General features: G+C 55.8%; 9 protein-coding genes across 9 annotated transcripts; 4 read left to right on the top strand and 5 right to left on the bottom strand.

The window, feature by feature from the left end:
* Positions 1-11: 11 nt before the first annotated feature.
* On the bottom strand, positions 12-2,914 carry CH63R_04468 (Dynamin family protein; the record flags this gene model as incomplete). The annotated part of the gene is made up of 3 exons (XM_018299443.1): positions 12-457; positions 509-2,533; positions 2,617-2,914. 3 exons carry the CDS (start codon positions 2,912-2,914, stop codon positions 12-14), a joined length of 2,769 nt encoding a protein of 922 aa, XP_018160689.1.
* Positions 2,915-4,094: 1,180 nt separating this feature from the next.
* Positions 4,095-5,684, top strand: CH63R_04467 (Glucosamine 6-phosphate synthetase; the record flags this gene model as incomplete). The annotated part of the gene is made up of 4 exons (XM_018299442.1): positions 4,095-4,109; positions 4,159-4,254; positions 4,325-5,069; positions 5,137-5,684. 4 exons carry the CDS (start codon positions 4,095-4,097, stop codon positions 5,682-5,684), a joined length of 1,404 nt encoding a protein of 467 aa, XP_018160688.1.
* A 968-nt stretch (positions 5,685-6,652) lies between these two features.
* Positions 6,653-7,255, top strand: CH63R_04466 (uncharacterized protein; the record flags this gene model as incomplete). The annotated part of the gene is made up of 1 exon (XM_018299441.1): positions 6,653-7,255. One exon carries the CDS (start codon positions 6,653-6,655, stop codon positions 7,253-7,255), a length of 603 nt encoding a protein of 200 aa, XP_018160687.1.
* An 801-nt stretch (positions 7,256-8,056) lies between these two features.
* CH63R_04465 (Lysosomal cystine transporter) lies at positions 8,057-8,964 on the top strand (the record flags this gene model as incomplete). Its single annotated transcript, XM_018299440.1, has 2 exons — positions 8,057-8,216; positions 8,282-8,964. 2 exons carry the CDS (start codon positions 8,057-8,059, stop codon positions 8,962-8,964), a joined length of 843 nt encoding a protein of 280 aa, XP_018160686.1.
* Positions 8,965-9,744: 780 nt separating this feature from the next.
* On the bottom strand, positions 9,745-12,143 carry CH63R_04464 (Mitochondrial carrier; the record flags this gene model as incomplete). The annotated part of the gene is made up of 3 exons (XM_018299439.1): positions 9,745-10,479; positions 10,578-11,768; positions 11,955-12,143. 3 exons carry the CDS (start codon positions 12,141-12,143, stop codon positions 9,745-9,747), a joined length of 2,115 nt encoding a protein of 704 aa, XP_018160685.1.
* Positions 12,144-14,150: 2,007 nt separating this feature from the next.
* CH63R_04463 (Fumarylacetoacetase) lies at positions 14,151-15,508 on the bottom strand (the record flags this gene model as incomplete). The annotated part of the gene is made up of 4 exons (XM_018299438.1): positions 14,151-14,608; positions 14,674-14,754; positions 14,808-15,288; positions 15,347-15,508. 4 exons carry the CDS (start codon positions 15,506-15,508, stop codon positions 14,151-14,153), a joined length of 1,182 nt encoding a protein of 393 aa, XP_018160684.1.
* Positions 15,509-16,036: 528 nt separating this feature from the next.
* CH63R_04462 (X-Pro dipeptidyl-peptidase C-terminal non-catalytic domain-containing protein) lies at positions 16,037-17,860 on the bottom strand (the record flags this gene model as incomplete). The annotated part of the gene is made up of 2 exons (XM_018299437.1): positions 16,037-17,307; positions 17,383-17,860. The coding sequence occupies 2 exons, from the start codon at positions 17,858-17,860 to the stop codon at positions 16,037-16,039; spliced, it is 1,749 nt and encodes a 582-aa protein (XP_018160683.1).
* A 769-nt stretch (positions 17,861-18,629) lies between these two features.
* On the bottom strand, positions 18,630-19,072 carry CH63R_04461 (X-Pro dipeptidyl-peptidase C-terminal non-catalytic domain-containing protein; the record flags this gene model as incomplete). The annotated part of the gene is made up of 2 exons (XM_018299436.1): positions 18,630-18,710; positions 18,782-19,072. 2 exons carry the CDS (start codon positions 19,070-19,072, stop codon positions 18,630-18,632), a joined length of 372 nt encoding a protein of 123 aa, XP_018160682.1.
* A 594-nt stretch (positions 19,073-19,666) lies between these two features.
* On the top strand, positions 19,667-21,317 carry CH63R_04460 (putative Aldehyde dehydrogenase; the record flags this gene model as incomplete). The annotated part of the gene is made up of 4 exons (XM_018299435.1): positions 19,667-20,062; positions 20,125-20,633; positions 20,701-20,796; positions 20,849-21,317. 4 exons carry the CDS (start codon positions 19,667-19,669, stop codon positions 21,315-21,317), a joined length of 1,470 nt encoding a protein of 489 aa, XP_018160681.1.
* Positions 21,318-21,938: the final 621 nt, after the last annotated feature.

Here is a 21,938-nt window from a genome sequence, read left to right as displayed (position 1 = left end):
GCTGCCACCCTTTAAAAAAGTCCCCAGCGTCCACGCTGCTTGTCGTCCTTGGCAGATCTGCTGTTGGCCCCCTTCAATCGCTCCCGTTCGCGGCCCTCGAGTTGCCTCAGGCTCTCCATCTTCTCGAGAACTAACTCGAGTAGCTCTTTGCGGCGGATGACTTCCAGGTGTCTTCTAATCTTGGGATCTTCCTTGGCGAACCTCTCAATATCTTCGTCGGAGAGATGTCTTCCGAGGCGGAGGTCAAGCTCACGCGGGAAGTTGTAGTAAAACTCCGAAAGAAGCTCAACATTCAGAAACAGCACAGCCGTCGAAGCAAGCTTTGTGGCCGCAGCATCAAGGAAGACCTCGGGGCAGTAGTACTTGTTCTTAAGGTTAGCGCATTGCTTCGACTTGACCGCCATCAGGCGCATCTTGATGATGTCGGCGCGGTCTCGGAGAAAGACAGCCTCGCGTCCTAGTAACCATTAGCGAGCATCATTCAAAGTAGGGACCGTTTCTATCTTACCTCTCTTGAGAAGCGAGGCGCTGAAGCCTCCAGCACCGCTTCGGCTTTCTCCCTCGACGACAACCTCCCCCTTGCGAGCGCGGTCAACAAAGTTCATTACTTCCCTCAACTTCCTCCGGCCGCCAACGGTATCTTCGATGCCTCGAAGGGCACCTTCGCAGTCTTGGAGCTCCTTCTTCAGGACTACAGCTGAGTGATCGCGACCTTGCGTCCATTCCCTCTCGTCAATGTCGATATCGAACTTGTAAGGCTTAATGCAGTTCTCAACCTGATCGCTCGTGCTATAGAATCTCTCGTTCAGAATCGTTGATGCGGCTTCGTTGATGGCTTCCCGTGCGAATGGGTGACTGCTGAACGTGGAGTGCTTAACCAACGTGTCGATGTGTGCCTGGATAGCTGAAGCAACGACCGTCGTAGCCAGTCTACCAACACCAAGCTTCGTCAACGAAGAAGTTGAGGCGTCGAGCTGGCGGTGCCAGTACATAGAGTTGGGGTCGGCCTTGGGAAGGTCCGCCAGGCTGTCTGGTTCTGGCCTGGCAGGAGACAAGTCTTGAATGGGCTTGTTCCAGTATCTCGCAGCCAATAGGTCGAGAACCTTCTGGTCCAGCTCTTGCTTGAGAAGCTGGTGCATTTGAGGGCGCCCAAACTCCTCGGTGAACTGTTTGAAAGAGTGTTTGAACCCATCGAGGCTTTCCGCCAAGTAAGATTCGGCAGACAGGGGGCGGTCATTGTACTGAACCTTGAACTCATAAGTCGCCTCCTCGAGCTCTTGTCTGATGGCGTCGCTAGTGGTAGCTAAGCTGGCAGACATTGTTTGTTCAAGAACGGTCATAAGTTTCTTGCGCAGGTTGATCGTCCCTACGTTAACCCCTGCTCCTTCGCCAAACTCAAGCGGATGTGCCGAGAAGAAGGTATTCTCGTTCTTTGCAATGGCAGACATAACGCTCCCAGACCGCTTGAACAGTCCACCTGCTTGTGGGACCTTGGATACAACTCCAACGTAGCCAAGCCTAAGAGGGTATTGCTTGTCGCTAAGTATGGCGGCACCACGAGGAGCATCAACCAAGTCCATTTTAGTCACGACTCCAATAGTTCGTTCGCCTCTTGGATCCACGCGACGGCTGGCGCGCAGGGCGGTTGAGTTTGCCAGGTCCACATCAGCGGCGGAAATAGCCAGAATGACGTTGGGAGGTTGAATATACTTGTCGCAAAGCTCGGAGATCTTCTGCTTCAGCTCAAGCGGCTGACCTTGTCCTACCACCTGGATGTACCCGGGAAGATCGATCAACGACAGATCCGGGACGTTGGGCGAGTAGATGGTGAGGTGGATAGGATCGTCTGATACACATTGCGTATCCGGAACGGCCATGTTGAGCTCAGTCAGTGTCCTCTGAACAGACGAAAAGTCGGTGATGCGTCGGAGGCCCAAGTCAGGAAACTCGCCATACTCGGCATCCGACTCAGGAGTGTTGACCAGGGTCAACTCTATCGGCCGGCGAGTAACCATGTTGGTTCCCTTAGGCAAGAACTCGTGTCCCACGAGTGCCTCGAGAACAGAGCTCTTTCCTGATGACTGAGATCCAATGACGACAATCGAAGGGAGCGTCAGAGTGCTCGACTGGCCAACTTGTTGGAGCATGCTCCGGATCTCAATCATCTTCTTGGTCAGGACCATCATTTGGTCATCGTTGGCCATCTCGTCGGGCTCTCGCGGGTCGTCTTCCGAAGACTGCTCGTAGCCATAGGCTGCAGCCGAAGCTCCCGCTACGACCGCCACGCCCGCTCTGCTCTGCTTAGGCTGCTCCCCTCCAGGCCCCTCCTCCCCGCCTCCGCCGGTCCCAATATCCTCATGGATACGCAAGACCTTTTGGAGCCATTCGGGCGTCTCGATTTGTTCTTTCGTGTTTTCCCATCCACGCACAGTTTGATCCACTATGCCCTTTGCGCCTCCAAAGAAGCTAGATGCAGTTTCGGAAACACCTTCTGCCGTTTTCGTGACCATGTCCCAAGCGTTGTTGGTGATCTCTGTAAATGATACAGTCAGTCATTAGCTTCCGGGCACTGGGGGGGGGGGGGGGGGGGGGGGGGGGGGGGGGGGACAAACATACGGTTAGCCTGGTATTGAATCCAAGCGAGCGTTCCTACAGCTAGACCGCCAAACATGGCAGGTATTCTGGCAAACTTGACCACCAGCTTGGGCAGAAAACGGGCAAAAGATGCATTCCGCACAATAACGGCATTGTGGAAGGCATTACCAGGAAACCACATGCGGCGTTGGGTAGCCCGAACAGCTGCATCGGCTCGCTGAAGCCCGCCTGCGGGGAATCGATGAAAGTGTCGTACGGCTTGAATTGGGGCGCGTCGCGTAAAGGGCGAAAGCCCAGCAGCTAGGAGACGTCCGCTCATGCTGCCGGCGAAGCAGGGGACGCGTTTGATTAGAGTCGGTGATGCTTCCTTTGCATGCGAGATGTGAATGTAAGTGATGAGGCCTGGTGGTGATTTAGCTCGTCAGACGTTGCTGTTGTTGTTGTTGTGGTCTCCAGCGCTTCTGGTCCGCCGGGAAGACGTAGGCATCAGGAATCCGTTGGGATGGAAATGTCGCGAACACGAGTGGCGTGAATGGGCCGAATACCTGACAGAGCGAACAAGCGGGTTGCATGAAGAGCCCATTTGCAGTAGTGGAGACGACATTGACGTACCTACCTTCATCAAGAAGGTACCTGGTTACCAGCACGCGTGACTTTAGCCTTGAGCTCAGTGACCCTCTCTTCTCTCTGTCTCGGTGACTAGTGGGTCCACGTATATACTCTGTACTCCACACAGGCTGTATCTTACCGCATAACTGGATATGCCTGTACTGTCATAATTTGGCACGTGATATCTAATAGATGCTTATCGCCTTAGTTAATATCTATTCCGACAAGCCCTCTCCCCCCGTCCTCCCCAGGGACAAGTTGTTCAGTGCATCTCCTCCGATGGCGCTACACCACCACATTACCAGTTGCAGCCGACCTTTCGAGATATTGTCCATGCCATCCCGGTAGCTGCCCAGCTGCGTGTATCCATACCAATATCAAATGACTCACTGCATTTCTTTGCTTCCCCATCTTCGAGACCCAGAAACAACAAAGCCGCCTTGAACGACTCAGTTACTCAGAGCCCGGGTCGAAGGCGCAATCGCCTATTTCAATTTACTGTTTCTTTTTCCTGACAGCACGGACTATCAGCTGCCGCGCGCCCAGAATCAGTCCCCGTATATTCCACCACCGAACGACCAGTGTGCCAAACTGACCCTACTCGGTACTCCGGGTTCTATCAATCAATATCCTTATCAACTTGCGCCACCGCCCCGGGGTTTCTGATCGCGCCATAGCTCGCCAAACAGATAATACCTGGCCGACACCTTTCTCCAAGTCCTACTCGCGAATCCACCTTCCGTGGAATGCTTCTTCAACCCATCCCTCGCTGGTGTTATATAAATAGAGTCACCCAGCATCGACCCAACTCGTGCCGCTCCCTCAGCATCCATCCCTTCGCTCCCAGTCAGCTCCTGTTCGTCTAAGTCGCCGATCACAGCCCAGCCATCATGTGCAGGTTCCTGGTAGGTTCCACGTTGCTTGATAAAACTAAACAGCCGCTGACTACCCAAGGTCTACCGGGGAAGTGACGATATTCTTCTCTCTAAGCTTATCCTTGACCCAACTCACTCCATACTGAAGCAATCATTTGATTCCCGGCTCAGATTGGTAAGTCGACCAAACCCGTTCCCGTCGATGTATGCCACGGTTTGCTGACCAACATTGGCTGGTTGAACAGGATACCCGGAGAGGCCAGAACAACGCCGATGGCTTCGGAATAGGGTTTTATACCGACCCCAAGCTGGGTCATGCCCCTTGTCTCTTTACCTCGACGATTCCCGCCTGGAACTGCACCAATCTCCAGCGCATTGCCTCCAAAACCGCCTCACAACTCATCTTCGCCCATGTCCGGGCCACAACCGAGGGCTCGCTGAGCGAAGACAATTGCCACCCGTTCTGCCACGGCAGTCTGATGTGGATGCACAACGGGGGTCTAGGTGGTTGGAAATACATCAAAAGAAGACTTGGGGAGAGGTTGGCCGACAAGTGGTACTTGGGAGTTCAAGGAGGAACAGACAGTGAATGGGCGTTTGCCTTGTTTCTCGACACACTTGAACGAATGGGACTTGACCCCAGCTCACAGCCTGCCAATGGATTCGGTCCTACAGTGCTGAGAAAGGCTATGCTCAAGACCATCGCCACTATCAACGAATTGATTGACGGTATCCCGGAGAGTACCATCCAGTCGGAGAGTGTCGATACTCGAAGCTTGCTCAATTTCGCCGTTACGGACGGAAAGAGTGTGATTTGCACACGATACATCAGCAGCGCGACGGACGAAGCGGCAAGCCTGTACTACTCATCCGGAACTGAATGGGGAACGAGAACATCTGCACTCAGCGATCGAAATTATCAAATGGAGCGCCAAGACAAGGGCGCCGATATTGTTCTGGTCGCGAGCGAGCCACTGACCTTTGAAAGAGGTATGTTTGAAAAGGCGCCAAGTGACACAAGCTCCGAGCACATGGCACCTGGCTGACCTTTCAACAGAGAACTGGGTGAATGTTCCCACAAACTCGATTTTGACAATCCACAACCAGACTGTCATGGTTCATCCGATCATTGACAAGTACTACGACCGAAGCCCGTACCACGCCAGATCAAGCGCGTTCGTTCAGACGAAGGGCTTGATGGCGAATGAGAAGATCTCATCGCTGCTTAGTCCGGCGACAGCGTCCTTGCCAAGCCCCGAAACTTCGAAGAAGAGCCTTGGTCCGACCATTCCTTTCGGCCTCTCTCGTAGCCACACACCGGATCCCGGATTTACGGGCAAGTCGCGTTCGCCCAGCCAGCTTCACGAAGTAACAACGCCGGCGGACTCAAAATCAATCATTACCATATCGAGTGCGCAAACCATCACACCACGGCCCCCGGTGCAGGGAAATATCAAGGTGAAACGGGCTGCGCCAGAGCAGGTTTCTCCCAACGTTGACAGTGACACCGAGTCACTGCTTCCTGAGGACCAAAATCAGAACAGAACAGAATTCGGACATCCTAACAAGCTGTCAAGATACTTTCCTGAGTTGACCATGTCCTAGCAGGCGGGAGAAATGGTTGAACCCCCGATATTCCGAGTGGCTCCGTAGGGAGCTGAGACCATCGTCGTTTGGAGAGGACTCGAATCTCGAGTCTTTGGGCTGCATTCGAGTCTGTCGACTGTACACTATGATTGCCGCCAAGGCATATTAGCGGGCGTTTCTGTAAAAAATAGAATGAAATATGAAGCAGACAGAAAAGAGAACCAAGTGTTTGATATTGCACAGGTACTTGGGGACAGACAGCAGCGATGCGTGATTTGAACTGTAAAATCACAAGGCCTTGCTTGGCATGACGCTTTTCAACCGAACCGAACTTGGCTTGGGTTGTACGAAACTGGTAACCCGGAATGATGTTCGTGGAATCTGATTTGACGGCACACTGCCGCTCGCCTATGCCTCTTTCCCGGACTAAATGGGGCATTGCTAAATTCTCTCCACATAGGTACTTGTCTAGACTAAATTTCGGTTTCCGCACACTCACGCATTCGTCTATTGAACTCCCCAGGGGCTGGCAAGCGCTGCATACTCTGCTGGGCCAAAGTACCCAGGTACCTAGATATGAAGCCTGCTCGCTCGGGGTTCATACTTTGTGTGGTGTACTCTTCTCCCTTTCTCTCTCCGAAACTTGAACAGGAACGCCTGGTGCCCGATCGATGAGTGTTAGCTTGAATGTTTGTTTAGCTCTGTCTCCGGAGCGTTGTGGTATTGGGGGGGCAAAACCGCCATTGGAGGAGGGTGTTGCTACTGAACAGCGTATGCATGAAACAGAATCATCATTTATCTATTTGTGCATCTATCGAGGGCAGACCTTTTTAGTACCTACTCATCAGATGGCATTCTATTCCTATTCCTTTTCACCTGCTCTTGCACCACTTTCCAGCTTTTGTTTGCTCACCTGTCCTGTACGGACCGAAGTTGTAACCATTGGCCCCTGCTCGCCAAATACGTCTGTAGATAGGTAACTGCAAATGGCTTCCTCGAGATGTCAGTTCCTCGAACTTCCCCTCGAGATCCGGATCGACATCTACACCCACCTCCTCCTCCACCCTCCTCTCGACAGACTCCGCCCGGCCCGGCCCCTGGTACGGCTTTATCCAGCTATCCTCTCCGCCAGCCAGCAAACTCACGCCGAGGGGACACCCATTCTCTACACCAAGAACATGTTTCTGGCGCACGCGATGCTGCTCGCCTCCTTCCCACGGCTGCGGTCCTGGTACCCACCCGTCCGAGAGCGCTCGGTGCTCCCGCGCATCCGCCGCTTCCACGTCCGCGTGCGGCTCGACTGCGACCCGACCTTCGACGCTGGCGCCGCGACGGCGGCCTTCAGCGGTGTTGAAGAGCTCGTAGTTGAGGTATGGCAAGCCGTGTTCCAGGGGGCCGACCATGACGCGTTGCGGGTGTTCGAGGGCGTCCGCGGCGTCAAGGACGTCAAGATCTACGGGAGCACTAGGGGGTTTGAGGAGTATGTGCGCTGGCTTGAAGATGTGATGCGTTGTGATGCCGACGGCGGCGAGAGAACTGAAGCTGTCGAGAGGCGACGGCCGAGTCTCACTGTGAAATTCAATGCCTAGGTACTAATATTTGGGCTGCGTTTTGTGCCCATAGTGTCTCGTTCCGCAGACGCCGACGACCTTTCATTCTTGATACTCCCGCATCACTCTAGCGAACAGATAAATAGGGGTAACTACTCGCCCGAATCATTAACTCAAGACGCAGTACCAGAGTTGAAACCAAGAAAGCATTCGTCACCGTCACAGCTGACACTGCCGTTACACCGTAAAGATACGGGCACTTACTCTGGTAATGGCGACATCACACCCCACCGTGACGACACCAACACCAACACCACTACGGTATCTCTTTCAATTAGGCGCCCCTCCAATAGATCACAGGGTGCGCTGGAATGAGCTTGTCTGGGTGGGCTGGACCCTGGTCTGTCCATCGCGGCAACCTTGCTACCGACCTCATGGTCCCAACCTGCCGCTGCTTTTGGCGCATCTCAGGTCATCCGGCGTCGTTGCGCGAGGGTCTGATGACTTCGGCGTTGGTCGTGGCCGCGCCGGAATAACGCGGCAATGGCACTAACCCATATCTGGCCGCAGCTCCCTAAGTATCCATTCCCCATGTCGCAATCCCTTGCGGGAGCTTCTCATTTGATGCATTTGCGACCTTCCTATCCTGCATCCTTCTTACACGCATCCATCCGTACACGAAACCCTTTCCCTATCCACACAACCCAGAAGCCCTACAGGTTGGCTGGCTTAACAAAGGGTGCTCATGAGAGGGACAGAAACCAGCGGCGCAAAACAAACTAAAAACCCCGTAAGAGCTTGGTAATCGACGCCCGAGCAACTTCACCCGACGAGCGCTTCATGAATATGGCGGTTGAACTCCTTCCTTTCCTGTCCGCCGTCTTCGGCTGGATCTACTTCCTCTGCTGGTCCGGCTCCTTCTACCCGCAGCCTCTACTCAACTTCCGCAGGAAAACCACGGCCGGCACGACCGTCGACTTTCCGTTGATCAATTGCCTGGGTAGGATAGGATCTCGTTCCCTTCGGAAACACTGTCGCAATTGCTGACGGGTCATGCGACCACAGGTTTCCTCGCCTACTTCGTCTCCAATGCCGCCTTCTACTACTCTCCTCTCGTCCGTTCGCAGTATGCCGCACGTAACCACGGCCTGACCCCGACCGTCGCCTTCAACGACATCACCTTCGCCGCCCATGCCCTCCTCCTTTCGTGCATAACCACCTCCCAATACATCCCCAAGCTCTGGGGCTTCGCGCCGGCACACGGGACGAAGCCGAGCCGCTTTATCTCGGGAATCGCCGCCGGCTGCGTCGTTGGCGTCATCGTCATTGGGTTCGTCGTCGCTGCTGCCCCGGGCGACGGCGACCCGCGCACGAGCTGGTGCGCCCTCGACGTCGTCTACGCCGTCTCCTACGTCAAGCTCGTCATCACCCTCATCAAGTATACCCCGCAGGTCATCACCAACTACCGCAACAAATCGACCAAGGGCTGGTCCATCTGGCAGATCCTCCTCGACTTCTCCGGCGGTCTGTTGTCTGTGGGCCAGCAGGCCATCGACTCGTACATGCAACGCGACTGGTCTGGAATCACGGGCAACCCGGTCAAGTTTGCGCTGGGCAACGTCTCCATGGTATACGATGTCGTGTTCATGACACAGCACTACATTCTGTACCGCGGTTCTGACGGCAAGGCCGACGAAAGGGACTCGCTTCTCCGAGGGGACGACGAAGAGCATCAGAGACTAGACTAGAGCATATTTCGCTATGTAGTGTTACTTATCTAGGAGGTAGTGTCCGAAGACTATAGAAGACCTCGCTGCCTTTCTGACATGCAACCTGGCACTAGGCGTTTTGCTCACAGCCAGCGGGAACAATGTAAGCTTGATTAATTTGTGCTTAATCACACCAATGGCGTCTTGTCTTCAAACAACACTACAATTACTCCGTAGATATTTACACATACAGACACAAAAGCAAGAAGGGACGACTCGGTTTGAAACACGTCTTTGGAGAAACAAAGTCTAGGATCTCGACCTCTAAGAAGTAGTGGTATGCATACAGTCTTACAGCGAACATATCTGAAATGGGGAGACACGGCTATGCCAAATCATAGGTATCGCAACTACAGAGCGACAATTCCATCTCCCTTTCCAACGAGAAAGCGGACTGACAGGCGACAACGACAAGGCAGAAGACGCAAAACAAAACAAACAAAGAAGAAAAATGCCTCAAGATCCCTTGTATGCCTACCCCTGAACGCCGTCGGGGGGAAATATGCAGTTTCTCTTTCCATCTGCAGTTGCAAGGGCGTCCGCCACCCAACTTTTGCTTGATCCGCTCTAGAGAACTTTCCCCGCCTATCTTGGGGGTTCATGTTTTATTGCTCTACAATTTTTGTATTCCCTGGCCGTATATGCGATTCTTTCGAATTGTTGAGTTTGAACACTTGATTCAGATCCAGAGGGAGCCGAGTGTAAGCCCCCTCCCTGGTTGTCCCGATCGGGCTGTTCGATTTTCCGAGTTTGAGCTGCTCATGACTTGCTGTTTCCGTTGGTCTGCATGAAGGCGGGCAGCTTCTTCCAACTTTCCTGGCTCGGAACCTTGACCTTGCCAAAATCCTCGTCAATGTCGAGGATGATCTTGAGAGCGTTGCGGCTGCGGGCAAAGGGGCTGGTGTCGAGCTTCTCCTTGAGGGTCGAGATTGCGTCGCCGACGCCCGTGTGGACCTTGGAGCTCTCGGGCTTGCCTGGGTAGGGAAGGACGTTCTGCAAGACCTCATAGGCGGCGAGGGTGAAACCGAACTGGGGAGAAGAGCGGAAGATTCGTGCGGGGCCGCCCTTGAAGAAGGCGCGGAAGCCTTCCTCCTTCCAGATTGTCTTGGCGGCGTGGCGGAGACCGGTGTAGGTAGCCTCTCCCTTGCGTGCCTCGACCTGAAGACGGGTCTTGATGACATCGCAGGGCGTTGTGAGGTAGGCGGCAGGCATACCGGCAATGGCGCCGGCAGTCAACAGCTGGAGGACACCGAGCTTCTTTGTGGGAGATTCGCCAAAGACGTCTTTCTTCAGGTGGCTGTAGGTAGGGAAGTAGATGGCCGAGAAGGGCACATCACGCAACAAACAAGCAGAGGCACCCTTGTAGAGACCAACAAGTCCCAAGTTGCGCACGATCCACATGGCTGACCTTCTGGGTGCTCCATCGACCGTCTTGGCCACCTCGCCTTGGACCTGGAGACGAATCTTGACGATTTCGAGAGGGTTGGTGAAGACCTGGGAGATGCAGCGCAGTATGAGCATTTTGTTCCTGTTCCTTCACAACGGGGGTACGGTGCAAGGCGCAATTGTCAAATGAAAGGGGAGAGACTCACAACTTGGCAACCGCCAGCCGCACCACCAGCAAGAATCTCATGACCGTACCAGATTTTGCCCTCCTTGTTGGTGAAGTGCCCACGCACAAGATCGTTCACAGTCAGCTTGATTGCCTTCTCAGGGGCAACACCAATAAGCTGGGGTACGACACCCGAGTACAGGCCTCGAGGACCCTCGTTTCTCCACACCTTCTGGAAGCAGTCGATCGAGTTCTTATACAACCTCTCTCCCGGCCTGGCGCTTCTCTGGTTCTGCAAGCGCGTCTTGACGAGGTCAATGGGATACACCATGAAGGCACCAAAGGCGCCTGCCATGCTGCCCAGACCAAAGTTGTATGCCGACTCGAGAATCGAGGTGAACAGAGCCTTAGACGCCGTGGCGCCCTTGCCCAGAGCTCGCGAGGTGACGTCGTCCGCATCGTAGACGGCGTTCCTCCACGACGGGTCGAGTACCTTGGCGAAGTCGCCCAGGCCAAGCCGACCGGAAGGCTCATCGAGGCTGGCAAAGTGGAAGAGGATATCGGCCTCCATGGGAGTGAAGAGGGAGAATCGGGTGATCTTGGCGGCCTGGTTGAGGAACTCGGTCCTGGTGATCTTGCCGTCGGGGCTCTTGGCGCAGGCGCGGCGCACGATAAGCTCGACCAGGTCAATCTCCTTAATCATGTTCTGGAACGCGCGCACATTGGCGTACGACACCTTGCTGCCGAGAGTGATGTTGCAGAGGGTCGACAGGTTCTCGAGCAGGTGGTCGGAGAGTTTGTGCTTGGAGGTCTCGCGGATGATGCGCTCAAAGTCCTCCGGGTCGATGAAGCCGTCGCCGTCCTTATCGAACAGCTGGAAGGCCTGGCGGATGCGCTCACCCTGCAGGCCGCGCAGCATCTGGGAGAACTGGGGGTAGTCCATGTGATGGCGCTTCTTCTTGCTGCCAATGTAAAGCTCGGCCCACTCGCACTCCCAGTTGAAGGGGATGCTGTCGGAGCCCTTGTTGAGCTCGTAGAGCTTTCGGAAGTCCTCGTACTTGACGTTGCCGGTCCTGTCGACATCGAAGAGGCGGAAAGCAATCTCGTACTCGGCGTCGGGCTTCATCAACAGGTTCTCGAAGGCGGCCCACTCGGAGAGGGTGATCTTGCCGGTGTCTTTGCGGTCGGCGACGCCAAACAGGATGCCATACTGTTCCCGCTTGATCTTGTGCTACAGCGCGGGTTGGCAAAGGGTCAGCAAAAGCGGCCGTGTGAATCATCGGAGGGATACCGGAGCTAGCTCGTTCTCCTTTGGGGTCGAAGGGCAGCGAGCGCCAAACATGACACACAAAGGAGAGAGAGAGAGAGAGAGAGAGAGAGAGAGAGAGAGAGAGAGAGGGATACGCGTGAAACATACAAAATCTTCATCCTCGGGCGCAACGGCCTTGGTGAACTCGTCGGGGCCCATAAAGAGCTCGCCTGTGGCTTCGTCCTTGGTGGCATTGGCGATGAACCTCGCCTTGGTCTGCGCCGACAGCTGGACGGGTTCCTCGGCACCAAGGAGGCTCTCCTTGACGGCCTCCTTGACAGCCGCTGCTTTGCTCATGATGGGCGTGTGGTGAATTTCAGCTTCGTGGGAGGGAAAGCCAGAGTGCAATTGGGGCGCGGGCGCAACAGGGGGAATGGACTGATAGCTCTCGTCTTCCTGGATCCCTTTGCAGGAAGAAGAGAAGGGGTGCTCGCTCGGTCAGGGTGAGGTGACTGTGGCCCTCGTGTGGATTGTGGGTTGAGTGGGTGCTACCGCGCGACGGAGGTTGGTGCGGACGCGATAAGATTGTCCTCTAGCCGACGTGGGCCTGGGGGAGGGGGGTTATCAGTGGTCGACTAGTAATTACTGCTCTGCTTTCTCTTCTCTCCAGTCTTTTGGGACGTTCTTCTTACGATGTGAAATGCAGGGGGTGGACAGGACGGGGCTGCTCAAAGAAGACAAGAGGCTCAGCCAGAGGAGTAGAGGAGCAGGTTTGGGTCAGAATTGGCGTCGTGGGAGACTTAATCTGGGGAAGTTCGTCACACACGAACGAGAAAAAAAGAAAAAAAGCTTCGTCACTGCAGCCGGCCAATGTGATTTTTGTCTTAGTCGCACGCGGCAAGCAAGAAAGCTGCAAAGAAAAATGATTCAGTAGGTCTCGGATTAGGGAAAGACTAAGACGGAGACAGAGAGAGACCAGAGGCATATGCAGACAGGAGTATTCTGTACAGAGAGAGGTAGGTTGGTAGGTACATGCAAGGGCTGCTTCTCTTTGTAGAGACAGTACCAGAAATAGCGGGATGGATGACCTGAGTCAATTCCAAGGACCTGGGTAAGCCCGTTTTTCGGAATCGCCAACCATCTGGCGTCAGAGTAAAATATTTTTTTTCTTCCTTCCTGGGGGTGTTTTTTTTTCTTTTTGCCTAGCCCCACGCGGGAACTGGGAGCATGTGCCGGATCATTGTTGGTCCAGGTAGGCAAACTCGGCCGACAACGGACGCGATTAGATATTTTATGGCCGATTGTGACCCGGGACTGGCTGGTACCTGGCAAAAAAGGCTCAACAGGTGCCACTGCCACATGCACATGCAGGCAGACACATGCGCAACCACATGCCGCCGCCGCCTCCTCCTGCAATGTCCTCGTGCATTTGCTCCCGACTCGAGGCGTTGACCGCCTCGGCCATGCCCGCGTCTTTGGCGCTGTCTGTGTGTCTGTAGTCTGTAGACATGTCACATGTAGCCCCAAACTCTACCCATGTTTCTTTCTCCCCTGCTAACCGAATTCTCTTCATTTTCACTGTGAGCCTTGCCAACTGGTCAAGCGACTTAAGTCAGTCGCTCACTTGCTGCCTCAAGCAGCAGCAAACGGCCCCTCTCATTAGGGGCGCGCAGCTAGGTACCTATGCGACGCCGCAGCGAGCTTGGGCGTTTGTACTGCGCTCCTGCCTCACACCGGACGCGACCGGAGCAGTCAGTTGGTGCAAATGACGAGGCCCAGCTTGCTCCCCCGATTGTGCTCGATTCGTGCGCATAAACCTCGGACAAGTGGATCCCGGACCCGCCCCGAACTTGCCGATACGGCGACCATGAGTCCATCGGATTCGACCCTGACTGGGCATGCTAGGGGGAGGGGGAGTGCCATGGGGTAACGATTCTCCAGGGAAATATCCGTGTGGAAACCTACAAAGCGGGAGGTCTTGGCTTTTGAACCCCAGACTCCGAAGACTCCAAAGGCTCCAAGAAGCAACGAGAAAATACCCCGAGATTTCTCGGCGCAAGTCGACCGCCGCTACAGCATCTGTTCCCGGATTTATCCCTACATTCACTCGCCAATCCACACCCGCAGTTTCACTTGGACACATGCGCACCAACGGAGCAGGCGGTGCCTGGGCTTTCCCAATCCGGATTTCGAAACGACGTCGTCGGTATTCGTACCACCACGATTAGGCAGTGGGAAGAGACCTCGAGGCGGGGGCTTACAGACGACCCAATCGTACTTCGCACATACACACTACCTTACTCAACATCCCAAAGACCCCTGACTCCGACCACTGCCGCCCCCCTAATCGACTTCCTTGCTTATTCATAAGGGCCGGGCAGCTTTAATGAATCCCACGCATTCACCGAATCCCACGCCGTCGCCCGCGTACCCGCTCAGGCGCACGCCATCACCGTCCTGCAAATACGTCCTGTCTCGACCGTGTGTCGTTTTCCACCCAACTTTGCCGCCCTTGGTCATCTCGAGCAGACAGCCGTGCTTATCATCGCCAGCTCCTGACACCGTTCCCGTCGCTAATATGTCGCCGATGTTGAGGTTGCACCCGTTGATCGTCTGCTGAGCCACGAGGTCTCGGAACGTCCAGTGCATCCAGCTAAGCTGAGCTTTGCAGACCGTCGTGGCCTCGTCGTCCGTCAACACCTCGGCCTTCAACTCAATATGGTAACTTGGTTTCTCCTTCTTGTCCTGCAGGTATGGCTGCGAGGGCACGTCCTTCACCGGCGGCTGTATCGCAAAAGGTTCTAACGCTTCGAGCGTGATCACTTGCACGAGACTCCCGATTAGCGGGCAATCAATGGAAGCGGGCAGAATTCTGGATCTGACTCACCCCAGGGGCTGATTGACGTGCCGAAGGACTTGCCGTTCATCGGGCCCAGCGGGTTCATTTCGAAGCCCTGGATATCGCGAGCTTGCTGCTGTTAGCCAAACAGCTGCTCCCCGCAGAGGCGACACAAAGCTTACCACTCCAATCGTTTAAAAGGACGAGGCCAAATATGTGTTCGTCGGCATCTGATATGGCTACCCGATCACCCAGCTGTGTAGGCTTGCCAATTATGCAGGCTACTTCGAGCTCATAGTCGAGCGCTCTTGATGGGCCGAAGGCAACCTGCTCTCCTTCTCGATATTGACCATAAGGTCGAGTGATATCCGTTCCCGAGAGAACAATGGAAGAGGGCCGGCCACTGTAGCCGATGGGAAGATACGGGGCCGCCGGCGGCATGAACGCTTTGCCCATGACGGCCTCCGCCGCGTTCAGCAGATGTTCCTTCGAGCATGAAAAGTCGGTAAACCCATTGATCTTGACAGGCAAGTGCAGCTGGGCCTCACCAAGCGATACGCCAAACTTTGACACCGCGGACTGGTCAGACAGGAGCCTTTGGGTGTTCTTCCGGAGGAGCTGGAGCTCGGCCTTCTCCACGGCTGCCAGGTCGTTGAGGGTTGGCTGGCCCGGCGGTCAATGTCCCATTGCTGCTGACGAAAACGTAATGGGGTCTGCCTACCTGGGACAATGCAGCCTTGATATGTTCGGAAACCCCGAGGTCCAAGTCAGCGAGGAAGATGACCGAGTTGCCGATTCTTGTGACCACACTTCGTGGACGCTCTGAAGTGCTCGCAATTCCATAAGGGATGTTGGCAATGGAAAAGTGATTGGAGAAGCTCATGGCGGGCAACAATTTACGAACGACGGGCTCACTGGAGGGGGGCAAGGTAATCCAGATTACACAAGTGGTTTGTTTTCATCTGGTTGCTGCAGTCTATATATCTTCTACGTTTTCATGGGGAAGCTTCGAGGGAGCTCACTCGTTGTTTCTCCCCCAGCTCCATTATCATCCACCCCCGCCCCCACCGGCAGCCGGGCCCGGCCCCTTTCGCAGCCCCGGATTCTCGCCCTTGCCCAACCACGTGTCTACCTACATAGGCAGCTCGGAACGACTGCTCGGCAGATTTCATGCCACAAAGACGAAGGCGCGTTCCGAGGGAGATGGCACGGCCAAGGCTTGCCTGCCTCAACTCGGCGGGATTACAGGCAACGTCACATAATTCTCGAGACCCTGCCCAAAATGAATGTGGTTCAGTCCCGCGAACTTGGAAGCAGACCTTGAAAGTGATGGTGGTCAGCACAGAGCAAACGTGGTTCTCGAACGAACGAACGGACGGACGGAGGAACGACTTGCTCGGTCCGGTGAAGCTTACCTGTCGAGTTCGGATGAATGCTGGAAAATGCCACTGCCCTGAGTGTCGCCGCTGCTGACTTCGAAGACAAGCTTGCTGCCCTTGTCGACAACGACATTCGTCGGCCAGATCTCCACGTCCACAGCGTAGACCTCGCCAGCCTTGACTGGCTGGACGTCGGTAGAGAGATACTCTCTGTGCGGCAGCCAGGACTTGTGCCTGGGGTCCTCCTCGTGCACCCTGCGGTTGCTCACTCTCAGCCAACCCTTGACGAGCGGCACGGGGTCGCCGGCTGTACCCGTGTAGTATATTTCCTGGCCCGCCGGGTCGAGGTGTCTCAGGGTCACAAACAGATCGATGTCGGTCTCATTGGCGGCGTCGTCAGGCGTGACGGAGACGTTGAGGTGGGCGGTAACGTGACCTGTGATCTCGGTTTCCTGCTCGAAGGGTGCTGTGGTGAAGGAGACGGCTTGCTGGTTCTCCAAGGAGCCCAGGGCCTTGTAAGAAACGGTCTTGGGGTCAGTGCTGGATCCAGCCGTCGTCACCGTCGTCGTCAGACCGAAGTCTGGCGTCAGGTAAAAGTTTGTGTACCTTGTGCGCGGGATTGGCCACGCCGTCTCTTCTCTCTTGGGGTACGCCCTCTCCTTTTCGGCATCGTTGAAGCCGACGTTGCCCTTTCGCAGCGTCAGTGTCACGGGAGGCACCTTGCCGGGCGTGCTCCAGCCAACGCGGTCCTCTCCCTTCAGGAAGGCGTCCAGGAAGCTCTTTTGCAGCTCGACCTCCTCAGGATAGTAGAAGGGGAGGTCGTGGCGACCCGTGATGAAACGGAGGTATTTGAGCTTGGAGCCGGCTCCGAGATATCCCTGCACGTTGCCACGGAGGTGAAGAAGAATGCCGCCCCAGTTGGCGACGCTCAGCAGGGGAACCTCGATGTCCGCCAAGCTGTACTCCTTGCTGGCATAGTAGTCGTCGTCGCGGAAGCGGTTGGCCTCGTTGTCCTGGGTCTGGTCTTTGCGGTTCGCGACGAGGACGTCATCCGGCAGGTCGCCTTCGATGGTGTCCTCTTGACCTCTGGCGCCGGGTCCATCGGGCGGGAACTGCAGCTGGGATCTGCCTTTCCGGCCGTACTGGTTGACGAGGACTTGGCGATTCCACCAGACGCCGATGAACTTATTGGAGTAGATACCGCCGTGACGGCAGCGGTCGCGATAGTAGTCCGACATGCCCTCCCAGGGGATTATGGCGGCCAAGCCTTTGGGTCGCCGAGCGGCAACACGCCATTGGGAGCCTGGATCCAGCATAAGTCAGTCTGTATAGGGTGCTTGTTGATCTTTTTGGAAGTGGAAGGGGGGAGCAGACGCACCAGCGTAGTACGAGATGCCCAAGAGGCCGACTTTGCCGCTGGACCACTCCTGGTCCGCCGCCCACTCGACAACGTCAAAGAAACACTCGCTCGTGCCGCGGCTCATGGTGTCGAGCAGGCCGGGGCTCTGGCCCAGGCCGCGCTCGTCGGCTCGGACGACGGCGTAGCCCTGCTTCGTCCAGAAGACGGGATCGGGCGTCTCCCAGGCCGAGTACTTGGACCGCTGGTCCGGGCTGACCTCGCTGAACGATTTGGGGAAGAACTTGGCATAGGGTATGTCCTTGCCGTAGGGCCCGTAGGTCACCAACACAGGGTGGCGGGCGGCCTTGTCGGCGGTGAGTGGGAGGTAGACGTTTGCGCGGATGGGGAGTGGCGAGTCTTTGAGGGGGATCGAGACATTCTTCATGAGGGTGAGGCCATTCTCCGTGTCCTCGGTGACCTGGAGAAGGTTTTTGATTGGAGGGGTCTTGACGGACATGTTTGTCTTGGATTCCGTGTCTGACGTAGGTGGGAGGGTGTATCTCGTTCCAATGCAGTGAGGATGTGTTTGCCAGGTGGAAGTCTCTGGTTTTTATTGGTATATGAAATTCTCGAGGATTGAGCAAAAGTATGTTTGCTTCGTGGACGACGAGATGTTGGGGGCGGATGATGAAAGCGGCTGATGGATGATCGGACCCCCTCGACGGCGTTGTGTTCCGCACGGGCGGAAGGGTGGGGGAGGGGCTTACCCCGACGGACCCGGACCCGGCACCCCAATCCGACTGAGGTGAGCCATTCACAGCACCGGTATGTAATAGGTACCTGCGATCGCATACTGTTTTGTGTGTTCTAAGTGCTTTGAGTCTGTGGCTTAAGCCCCGTTTGCCATTTGAGAGGGGGGGGGGGGGGGTTGTCACGTCCTGGAACCCGCGGGCAGCCCAGTGCGTTTGGTTGGGCTTTCATCAGCAACACCGAACCAATTGCCTATGTTATGTTTTGTTATTGTCATCGGACAGGCTTGATTCTAACAACATGGTGTGTTACTACCTCCCGACTGGCAATGCTCAAGCTCATTATCTCTCTCGCGGCAATCCCCGCGGCCTTAGCCTCGCCCACCTGAGTAAGTAATCAGACAAACGAAATCGCGTACACATTGGCCCTCGGGCAAATCACCGCCGTCCCGTAGAGGCTAAGTAAATGACCACAGGGAGTGTTGTTCAGTACCGCCATCCGGATGCTGACCATCCATGAACCTTATCGCCCAAGCATCAGATCTCGCCGCCAACTTTGAACCTGAAGTAGTCCCTATTCACTCTCCCGCCCGTCGACCTCCAGATCCAGTTGGTGACCTATTGAAGCGCGCATCAGCAGATTCCTGTCTTGCGACCGTCGGTCGGGCTTCATTGCATGATTAACTTACTCCTTGAAGCCAGCACCCGTTCAACATGACATAGACGAATGCGGATTCGATGCCGTTCGAACCCCACGGCCTGTCCGCAATATCCAAACTCCTGTTCGCGGGTCTGTATGGAGGCACCTGGCGGTGCTGGTCGTACCAGCCGGGTGGGTACTCGGCCGTTGGCGACGCCGCGTCTTCGTTGCCTCTGGCGAAGGCTTCCTCGACTCCTCCTGTGAGGCGGATCTGGTAGTCGTGGAGGTAGTCCCGTTGGCTCCTCGACGTTACGGAGTTCTCTGTCACTGTAGCCGACATGTTGACCAGTTTTGGTTGATGGTGTGCTTTTTCGTCGCGGAGGTGGAACAAGCAAGACCTGTCGAGGCTGTGATATTCTCGAGAAGAAAAGAGGGCGCGATTGGAAGGAAGCCTGTGGAAACCTGGGGATGGGGAGGTGACAAGGGCGAGAGACAATATGCCGACCGTCGACCCGTCCACCACTAAGGGGCCCGGCTCCCCAGATCGACCACGGTCTGCATCGGAAGCGCGGGGAGTGAGCCTCTTCCTCTTGCGTGAGTGCAACGTACAGTAAAGAGTACAGATCCTGGCCGAGTGGCCGAGTCCAACCAAAGCAGCCAACCAACCCCTGTCCCCCCACATTCCGCCCCCTCCAAGAACCCGGCGCCGCCTTCAGTCACTCAGACGAAGGTTACCATCTACGGTCCATCGGGTCTCATCAAGAGTCCAGTAAACGTCGAGCAGGACCGAGCTCATATCATCTAGACAGGTGTAGCTTCGCGTCGCACCGCACCACACTTCTCCATCCCCAGGTTCCCACTGCTTCCTTCCAACCGCCCTCTTTTTTGCCCAACCCGCATCTTATCCGCTCCTACGTGTCGTGTCCTCCTCTCAATGGATTCTGCAATCGAGAAACTGCTCGACACAGTCGTCGATGGGCGCGCTGAGGTCATTCGCTTCCGCCAGGATAACCTCATCAGCCTCCACGACGCGCTGCGCAAGGAGTCGGCGGCCCTGATCGCGGCTCAGGAGAAGGATACCGGTGCCTCGAAAACGGAGATCGAGGCCGAACACTTCCTAACGCTCGAAGCCATTCGACACTTTTACGAGTCGCTAGACTTTGCAAAGGAGCTCGAGACGGAGTATCTCGTAGCTCACGGTAGGGACAACCCAGGCAGGAGAACTGGTGCTGGCCTGGTGATTATCAGGCCGACCACTTACACCAGACTGTTCTCCATCCTGAGTCCTCTTGCTGCAGCCATCGCTGCTGGTTCTGTTGTGGCCCTCGAGGTATGCTTAATGGCGTGAGACGAGATGCTGCAGAGAAAAAAAGGAAGGCTGATGACCTCCAGCTCGAGGACACTCTTTTGCATCTGGACACCGTCCTTCGTGCCGTGCTCCCACGCGCCCTCAACCAAAATGCCTTCTGCATCACCAAAGAGATCAAAGATGCATCCCTTCTCGAACAGGCCATTCTTGTAGACCAGACCAACACCTGCCCCCTCCCGGCAGCCCGCGCACACAACCTCGTCTCGGCCAACGCCGCCCGCACCGTCGCCATCGTTGACCGCACGGCCGATGTCGAGGCCGCCGCCAAGGCCATCACGACGGCGCGCTTTGGCTTTGGCGGCCAGTCTCCCTATGCTCCGGACCTGGTCATCGTCAACGAGTACGTTAAGAGGGACTTCTTCGAGGCGTGCTCCAAGCATGCTACGCTCGCGTTCGCGCGTGAGGCCTCCACCAGACGCGCCAGCGACAACTCGAGCGACAAGACGAGGAGTGCTGTGCAGGAGGCCGAGGATAGGAGGTTGGTTTCGAGCTTTGGTTCCAAGGACTTTAAACTGGTTGATATCAAGGACAAGTGCGTCTGAGTTCCACCCCCCTTTCCCCCAGTCATGCACTTGTAGATGGGATGCTAACATTGATAGGAACGCTTCTCTGCTGAACATCAAGATCAGCGGCCGCTTCTTGCCCATTGCAACGTCCTCGGGACTTGTGGACTCCATTTACACCCGGGAGTTCGAGTAAGTCGGATCCCACAACCGGCGGTCAATATTCACTCCTGACATGGCACAGAAATCCGCTACTGGCCGTTTACCTCTTCGCCAGCCCTGAGGCGGCGAAGTACCTCTCCCAACACCTGCCCGCACACATCTCCCTAATCAACCAGATCCCCTCCAACCTTCTGCTCGGGCCCGCGGCGCCAACCCAGCACAATTCGGCCTTTGAGTTCCGCTACAGCAAAGAAATGTTCTCTGTCGCCCGGCCGCAGTTCGTCGAGCGGCCCACCGGTGCGCTCGCGAAAGTCGAGCAGCTTCTCGCTGGCCCCGGCTCCGGTGGCGTCACCGTACACAGCCTTCACACGCTGGCCCTCACACCACTGGGGCCGACGAAGCAACCCGGGAACAGCAGGTTGGGATTCTTCGAACAGGGATTTGTGTTGGGTGCTAGTCTGATTATGAGCGTCGTGCTACCAAGCCTCGCCTACGGGACCTGGATCGGCGGACGGAGAGTGATTGATTACGTGCTTAAGATCAGGGGTTGAGGCTTTCCTTCTTTGTCGGTAGTTTTCAGTAGGGTGTAAAATAGATTCAATGCTCATATCCTTTTATGTGTAGCAGCAGCAGCAGACTTCGTCTCTGCATTTCAACGTGACTCCATAATGTGATGCAGACTTCCGATTGGCGGTTCCTTAGCAGTCAATGTTCCTGAAGTGCTACAGGTCTCCTACGCGGCTGGGTTAACGGGCTTTTCGTCCGCCGCTGACACACGAATCTCCTTACTACAGAAATTTCGAGCACGGCAGACTAATCCCAGCGCCAGCCTCTCAATGCAGCAATTGTGGCGAGTTTTGCCGTTCTCGAAATCGTGTAGGCAAACTCCCCCGGCTCCGGCTCAGGCTCCGCTCGGAAAGTGGCGGGTGGATTATGGTTCCCCGTTCCGGCCCCGCCGGCTCCAGTTTACCCCAGGTCGAAACCCACCCCCGCTGATCGGCCCTTGGGATGACCCGGTGCCTGGCATGCTCGCCGCCTCAGAGAACCCCCGTTTCGCCGATGGGGCCGTCTTCAGGTGTCTTGTGGCAATGTATGCTGGCAGAGCTGTGGTCTCCGCCGGGCGTCCACTTACATCAGTATCCAACCTCATCTCCTTTGGTCCAGCGCATTCG

This window comes from Colletotrichum higginsianum, chromosome 3 (genome assembly GCF_001672515.1).
Source record: "Colletotrichum higginsianum IMI 349063 chromosome 3, whole genome shotgun sequence".
NCBI lineage: Eukaryota > Fungi > Ascomycota > Sordariomycetes > Glomerellales > Glomerellaceae > Colletotrichum > Colletotrichum higginsianum.
The sequence above is the reverse complement of the archived record's forward strand: the minus strand, read 5'-3'. Positions and strand labels throughout refer to the sequence as shown.